Source organism: Benincasa hispida, chromosome 1 (genome assembly GCF_027475165.1).
Source record: "Benincasa hispida cultivar pf3 chromosome 1, pf3_genome.v1.1, whole genome shotgun sequence".
NCBI classification, from domain to species: domain Eukaryota; kingdom Viridiplantae; phylum Streptophyta; class Magnoliopsida; order Cucurbitales; family Cucurbitaceae; genus Benincasa; species Benincasa hispida.
In genome coordinates this window covers 49084573-49092340 of record NC_143478.1, presented here as the reverse complement: position 1 = coordinate 49092340, position 7768 = coordinate 49084573, and the positions used below count along the sequence as shown (strand labels likewise).

The following is a 7768-nucleotide window of genomic DNA, read 5'->3' as shown; positions in this document are numbered from 1 at the left end:
GAGTGATCCCAAAAGTGGCCACCAGAGTTGGTCACATGGTAGTCATCGGTGCTAGCCATCGAAGGTGGTCGTCCTCGAAATTGGCCATCAGAGGTGGTCTTGGTTGGAGTTGACTATTTTTTAAAGTTGGCCATTGGAGGTAGTCGCTAAAGGTTGTCATTGTTAAAGCTGGACATTAAAAGTGGTCTTTGTTAGAGTTGGTCGTCGGAGTGATCGTTGGTGGATGGAGTTATTGGAAACATTGAAGAGAATGAGAGTTAGTTATAATAACTACTATGGGATATTTGAGCTCTTTACTTGTCTTGGGTGGAGTGTGTTATTATAACCTAAGACAATAATTTGTAAATATATTTGAAAACTATAATTATGTACATTATTATTTTATAAATATCATCTTTCATAGTTCGTAACTCACATCCAAATAGTATGCGTTCCAAATATTATCTCAAACACGGGGTAAGAGACTCAATCTAAGATTTAATTTTTACATATTTAGCCATTGTTTTTCTCATAGTTATTAACTTCCATTGTCAGTGTCAAACAAAAATGGCATTGGCAATAATTACCCCAGAGAAGAAGCGGTTCTTGAAAATGGAGGTTGGACTTGGAAAAATCATTCCCAACTGCTCCCATGTTCTGATAAGAGAAGTAAATTCCAACCCCAGAGCTTCTAGTTTTTTTAGAAATTAAGAAAAAAAAAAAAATTATATAGCTTCTCATTTTTATAGAATTTTGTTCTAAATTATTTTATTAGCAACCAATTGATTGTTTTTTAAGCTAATTTTTCTGTCAAACATGTCCCCACATCACTTCCTCTCCTCCATGTCAAAGAAAACAAAAAAAGAGTAAGAAAAATGGAAGTTTGACCTGTGGCAGCGATCCGGGAAATGCAACCCAGATCTCTAGAACAAATACCCAATTGAAATCTGGCCTTGGATTGAACCAAAATGAAGGAATTCTTGCTGTTTGTGGCGATATTTTTGGTGGGGTTTGTGGCCGGCGATGGGTGGAGCAATAACTCCGGCATGGCGCCGCCGCGGCGGATTCATACTCTGTTTTCGGTGGAGTGTCAGAATTACTTCGATTGGCAAACTGTTGGGTTGATGCATAGCTTCAAGAAGTCGAAGCAACCGGGGCCGATCACCCGTTTGCTTAGTTGCACTGATGAAGAGAAGAAGAATTATAAAGGAATGCATTTGGCTCCCACTTTTGAAGTTCCATCCATGAGTAGGCACCCCAAAACTGGAGACTGGTGAGAGTTTCTTCTTCTTTTCCCTTTCATCCATGGAACTTTATGGAGTATAGGATTTGTGTTTTGTGTTGCTTTTGGTGTTCTTCTGCTAAATGATTGGGTTGTTTTCAATTTGATTTCTATCTGTGTTGGTTTTGATTTATTTTAGTTTTGAAATTGTTTCTCTGTTGGCTAGATTAGTTCCTTGGGTTTGTAGGAGCATATTTCTCAAAACTGGCGACTGGTTAGACTTGCTTTATTTTTTTCCCTTTCATTACATGAACATTGGAGTTGAGGATTTGGCTTCTTTCTTTCTTCCTTTTTTTTTTTTTTTTTTTTTGTGGCTTTTGGCTTTTGGTTAATAATCTGGTTGGGTTTTGATGGTTATCTTCCTTAGCTTTGTTTGAATTTAGTTCTGAAATTGTTGGTCTGTTTGACTAGATTGATCAATACGGTTTTTTCTTCCCTTCTTTTCATAAGATGGGTTGAGTTCTTGGACTAGGAGTACAGGATGATGATATTGTGATTGGTTTGTGTGGTCTGTTTAACTGTTTGATGCTAACTCACTGCTCCAAAGTTTAACTCATTTAGCAATTGATAACCGTGAAGCTGGGGGAAGAGGTTTCTTGTTTCGAAAATAAATCTCAATTCTGAAGGGTTGTGGAAAGATGTAAGATTCTCATTGAAAAACTAATTTTGTTCAATCATTAATGATGCAGAAATGTAAAAGGTAGTTGTAGTTAGAGGAGAGGATATTGAAATGGTGTGTACAAACACAAACTGGACAAGGGGGAAGTAACTAAATGGGAAGAACTGAAAGAGTGCATTGCAGAGAGTTGAGGAAGGGGGGTGGGAATGGCAACCTTGTTCAATCTTAATTATGGGGAATGGATCAAATTTTGTATATCACGGCGACTCCAAAGAATGTATACTTCAGCCAACTTTCAAGAATATGGATAATTTATTTAGTTTCACAAAGAAGAGGATTTGTGTAAGTTGCATGCTCAAGAGGCTTCAGGATTCCTTTGGACTATACATTCCTCACTTGAGAAACTTGATTGAATGGTGCATCGTTGAACAGAGGAGATGTTTGCAGTCGATGCTTAATACCAGAGGAAAAATCTTGTTTTCACTTTTATTTGACTTGATACTTTATGGATGTTTTGTTCACACTCATTCATCAAAATAGCCATTGGCATTAGATATATTTCTTCTGACTTCATCTCGTTAGTTTTTCTTTTTCCTCCTGTTGAAAAATGGCTACAAATGAAAAGAAATAGGATATAAGAAGAAATATTACTTGTTTGCAGGTATCCTGCAATAAATAAACCTGCAGGGGTTGTCCACTGGCTTAAACATAGCAAAGAAGCAGAGGATGTTGATTGGGTCGTGATTCTGGATGCAGACATGATCATAAGAGGCCCAATAATACCTTGGGAACTTGGTGCAGAGAAGGGCAGACCTGTTGCAGCCTATTATGGGTTACATTCTTCTCTCTTCTCCCTCTTTAGTCCCTTGTGGCATTGAAGCTTAGTGTTCTCCTTAAATTGAGACTGCAACAAAGTTACTGGGATAGATGCTTTTGGCTTTCTGCAGTTATGAAGAAAAAAATTGGTTTAAATAATTTTTGGTACTTGAACTTTTATTTTAGTCTCTATACTGTCAACTATGACATAGTAAAAAAAAACTGTTTTAGTCTTGCTCATAAATTTTCTTCATTTAAAAAAGTGTTAAGTCCATTTTAAAATTGGACATATCCTACTTTGTTGCAGTGTGACTTCAAATATTTGTCCGTATAGACTTTTATTGATCAAAGAAATGAAAAAATGTGGTTATGTTAGACTTGCATTGTATAATAAAAATTAACTATAAGAACCATAATGCTTTTTTTTTTTTTAAAAAAAATATATATTTCTTGTTCTTAGACAAATAGATGTTTAAAAGTTTAAGGACCAAAATAAGAACAAAAGTTAATGGACTAGAATAGCATTTTACATATAGTAAAATTTTGTTGTGAGATTTGCAGTGCAATTCAGAACTTTTTTTGTTTATATTCAAATTTCTTCTTAATGTTGTTGTGACTGCATTCAAATGATGAATGATTATTTCTTCAGATACTTGGTTGGATGTGACAACATTCTTGCTAAATTGCACACTAAACACCCAGAGCTCTGTGACAAAGTTGGTGGCCTCTTAGCAATGCACATAGATGATCTTCGAGTATTTGCACCAATGTGGCTTTCAAAGACGGAAGAAGTGCGTGAAGATAGAGATCACTGGGCGACCAATATAACTGGTGATATCTATGGCAAAGGGTGGATAAGTGAGATGTATGGTTACTCGTTTGGAGCTGCGGAAGTAAGTGTTACTTTTCCTCTCACCTTCTCCAAAGGACAATTTGAACAGCTTTTTGCTATCTTACCTTGTTTTCTGGCTGCTTGAGATATTTCTGTTATTCTCTAGATTTATGTTTTGCTTTTGTGACTTCTTCGCCCAACCCAGGTTGGTCTCCGGCACAAAATTAATGACAATTTGATGATATACCCGGGTTATATTCCTCGTCCCGACATTGAGCCTATACTTCTTCACTATGGTTTGCCATTTAGTGTCGGGAATTGGTCCTTTAGTAAATTAGATCACCATGAAGATGGTATTGTCTATGACTGTAACCGGCTTTTCCCTGAGCCTCCTTATCCTCGAGAGGTATGTGTCCAAATGAATAGTTCCTTGGATATTTTGATATGTTTTTATGAAAAACAGTGGGAGAAGGTCTCAACAATTGCATTGTTTTTATGCGTTGAGTTTCTTGGAATTCTAGTTTATAAGTTGTTATTTGTTGCTAAAATGTCAAATTATGTGCAGATACAACAGATGGAATCCGATTCAAACAAGAAGCGAGGGCTACTTATAAATATAGAGTGTATTAACCTGTTGAATGAGGGCCTATTGTTGCAACACAAACGAAATGGATGCCCGAAGCCACAGTGGTCAAAATATTTAAGTTTTTTAAAGAGTAAAACTTTTACTGACTTAACTAAACCCAAGTATCCAACCCCTGCTACTCTAGTAATGAAAGAAGATCGTGTTCAGAAACAACCGGTGAAGAAAGATCTTGTTCAGAAACAACCGGTCAAGGAAGATCTTGTTCAGAAACAACCAGTGCTTGATGAACTGCAGGAACCATATCCAAAAATCCACACCCTCTTCTCGACAGAGTGCACTACTTATTTTGATTGGCAAACTGTAGGCCTTATGCATAGTTTCCACTTGAGCGGCCAGCCTGGGAACATTACACGGCTTCTTAGCTGTACAGATGAGGATTTGAAAGAATACAAAGGTCACAATCTGGCTCCAACCCATTATGTTCCTTCCATGAGCCGACATCCACTAACAGGCGACTGGTAATTTCTTTTCTGTCTTCACTGCATGAGCTACCTTTACTCTTTTGCTTATCACTCAGCCTCTTTGATAATTTTTTGGTTTATTTCATGATGTACTCCCTGATTTTATTTGTTACCACACATTATTTGGAAAGGAAGTAGAATCATTCTCTGCATTATCATATGGATGTAAAGAAGAAACCATCTTGTTTTTTCTTTATTTTCTTCCAATTTTCAGCAAATTTCTCTGCCTGAGATCTAATGTGTGCATCATCATATGGATGTAAAGCAAGAAACCATCTTGTAATTTCTTTTATCTTCTTCCAATTTTCAGCAAATTTTTCTGCCTGAGATCTAATGTGTTATATATTTACCCTTGGGTCCTGCAATCTTCCATTAGGTTCCTAATCTTGCTTGTGAGCCAAAAAAGGGTTAAAAGATTTGGTGAAACAAGGTTTTAATAAAGTCAGAGGAAGACTAAATCTTGGATCTATTCCGTCTTAGGTATCCGGCAATAAATAAGCCAGCCGCAGTGCTTCATTGGCTCAATCATGTGAACACTGATGCAGAATTTATAGTTATTCTTGATGCTGATATGATCATGAGAGGATCAATTACACCATGGGAGTTCAAAGCAGCTCGTGGACATCCAGTATCTACACCCTATGAGTAAGAAGTTAATACAATACTTTTCTCCAACCCTTCTCTCTAGTACATATGTCATGAATAAGAATGCATGTAAGTGTGTTTTTTGCAATTACTTGATTCCTCCTTTTAGTAGGAAACATTTTGACCTGTTTTACATATATGTTTTGTAGTTACCTTATTGGCTGTGACAATGTGCTCGCAAAACTCCACACAAGCCATCCTGAAGCTTGTGACAAGGTTGGGGGTGTTATTATCATGCACATAGATGATCTCAGGAAATTTGCCATGCTGTGGCTGCATAAAACTGAGGAGGTCCGAGCTGATCGAGCTCATTATGCAAAGAATATCACAGGAGATATATACCAATCTGGCTGGATCAGTGAGATGTATGGTTACTCATTCGGTGCTGCTGAGGTACTGGGTTATGGTGAAGCAAGTAGTTTTTTTAATTATTTTTTTAATCTTACTTTGGTGATGAACATTCCTACATATTTTTGTCTATGCTTCTATTTTAGTTTCTCTTTCAAATCTCTTGGTTTAGTCCTTAAACTTCCCATTAAAAACTTACTCCTTGTCACTGATTTTCTATTGTACCTACTACGTGTGACTTTAAATACTTTGAGACATCTACTCATCCAATAAATAATCAAAAGGCTGGCTTATTTTAAGTCTTTATATAGTTAGAAGTGGGATTAAATGGATCACTTGAAAATATTAAAAAATTTAGGGGATAAAACGAAGCAAGTATGGAAGTTGAGTTTATTGTTATACAGATTGCATGTTCTCCAGTATACAATCATTTCAATGTCTATATTGTAAACCAAGTTAGAATATACTCGAACAAATATAACGAAACTGAAAATGTTTCTTTTTTTGTGTTCGAACAGTTGCAATTACGCCATATTCGAAACAATGAGATACTGTTATACCCAGGATATGTTCCTGATCCTGGAGTTCATTACAGAGTTTTTCACTATGGACTTGAATTTAAAGTTGGGAATTGGAGCTTTGACAAGGCAAATTGGAGGGAAACTGATTTGGTCAACACATGCTGGGCCCATTTTCCAGTCCCACCAGATCCTTCCACACTTGATCAAACTGATAAGGATGCTTTTGCAAGGGACTTACTTAGCATAGAGTGTATAAGAACACTCAATGAAGCTTTGTATCTGCATCATAAGAAGAGGAACTGCTCAGATCCTAATGCATTGACCAACTCGAAATCGGAATATGAAAGTGAAGCTGGGGTTTCTAGGAAAATCGGCAAGCTTGATGAAAGCTATATTGGAAAAGACGACCATTTATCAACAGAGAGTTCTCAGGAATCATCAGAGGAGGCTAAAGAGGATGGGATATTTAGTTCTTTGAGGTTGTGGATTATTGCTCTGTGGGTGATTTCTGGTTTGGTGTTCTTGGTAGTGATTGTATCAAGGTTTTCGGGTCGGAAAGGGAAGGGGGTAAGAGGAAAACATCACAGAATCAAGAGAAGAACTGCTTCCTATTCGGGTTTCGTGGATCGTAACGGGCAGGAGAAGTATGCCCGAGATCTTGATGCCTCCTTGTAATACTTTTCTGCAAAGTGAATTCAGAATTTTGTAGTAGACAAAAAACAGTTGCAAAGCAACCTGGGAAAGAACTCCTCGTGCTGAATGTGCGTGCCGAGCTTTTGATTTCCGATGTTCGTCATCTGTTAACTTCAACAGGTTTCTCAATAGTTGAAAAGAAAAAGGAGTTCAAAGGGGCTTTTAAATCTTGGATGGATCTGTTCTTCGTGAAGTTAGCCACCTAATACAGGTTTGCGTAGCCTCTTCTTTTCTGCAAATATTATTGACATTTTGACATTAGATGAGAAGTATTTTGTTCACCAAGTAAAAGATGAGATCTTTCCACATTTCTCCCTTTAAGCTTGTATTTTTGTAGTCTTTTCAACAAGAACAGAAAAGAGAAAAGAACCAAGGAAATGGTTGTCATCAATTCATTGAAGGAAAAAATAATCTTATTGAAGGTTTTTTTTCTTGTATTTGAATTGATTTTAACTTTAAAGTTACATTCTCATTGACTAGTCATCACTTTATTGCTTATTGTTTCTCTGATGATGTCGTATAATGTACCTTTTTTATTTATCAACTTTTTTTTAAAGTGAGAATCGTGAATATCTTTTTCTTAGTTCAACCATTGTAAGAACAACTATTCACATTTGAGATGGTAATAAATGTTTTCTCCTTTATCCTATATTAGGACACCTTATTATTATACTATTGAATTTTTACCTACATGATAAGCTCCAAATTTTATAATGATCTAGGGTATTGATATTATATTTTGTACTTGTCTAGTGTCTACTATTGTGTGAGGAACATTTCTAACACCAAGACCATGTTTACCAACCCGCAATCCCAACGAATGCAGTCTAATTTTATGGAAGCGAGGTCCACTTAGTTGCTTTTGTGGTTGTTTACCCAATCTCATAAAAGTAAAGCATTGGTGGGGCTTACATTTTGACATTATT

At 36.5% G+C, this 7768-nt stretch overlaps 1 protein-coding gene across 1 annotated transcript; it reads left to right on the top strand.

Moving 5' to 3' along the window:
- Nucleotides 1-467: 467 nt before the first annotated feature.
- LOC120086629 (peptidyl serine alpha-galactosyltransferase) lies at nt 468-7491 on the top strand. The gene is made up of 8 exons (XM_039043371.2): nt 468-1252; nt 2542-2712; nt 3346-3589; nt 3734-3934; nt 4094-4632; nt 5116-5280; nt 5430-5673; nt 6147-7491. The coding sequence occupies exons 1-8, from the start codon at nt 948-950 to the stop codon at nt 6822-6824; spliced, it is 2547 nt and encodes an 848-aa protein (XP_038899299.1). The 5' UTR covers nt 468-947; the 3' UTR covers nt 6825-7491.
- The last annotated feature ends 277 nt before the right edge of the window (nt 7492-7768 follow it).

Bases quoted from the DNA above. Each gene is read 5' to 3' on its own strand.
- LOC120086629 (XM_039043371.2), top strand. From the start codon at position 948: ATGAAGGAATTCTTGCTGTTTGTGGCGATATTTTTGGTGGGGTTTGTG. The intron at 3,590-3,733 runs GTAAGTGTTACT...CGCCCAACCCAG, and splicing joins ACTCGTTTGGAGCTGCGGAA to GTTGGTCTCCGGCACAAAAT. The intron at 5,674-6,146 runs GTACTGGGTTAT...GTGTTCGAACAG, and splicing joins ACTCATTCGGTGCTGCTGAG to TTGCAATTACGCCATATTCG.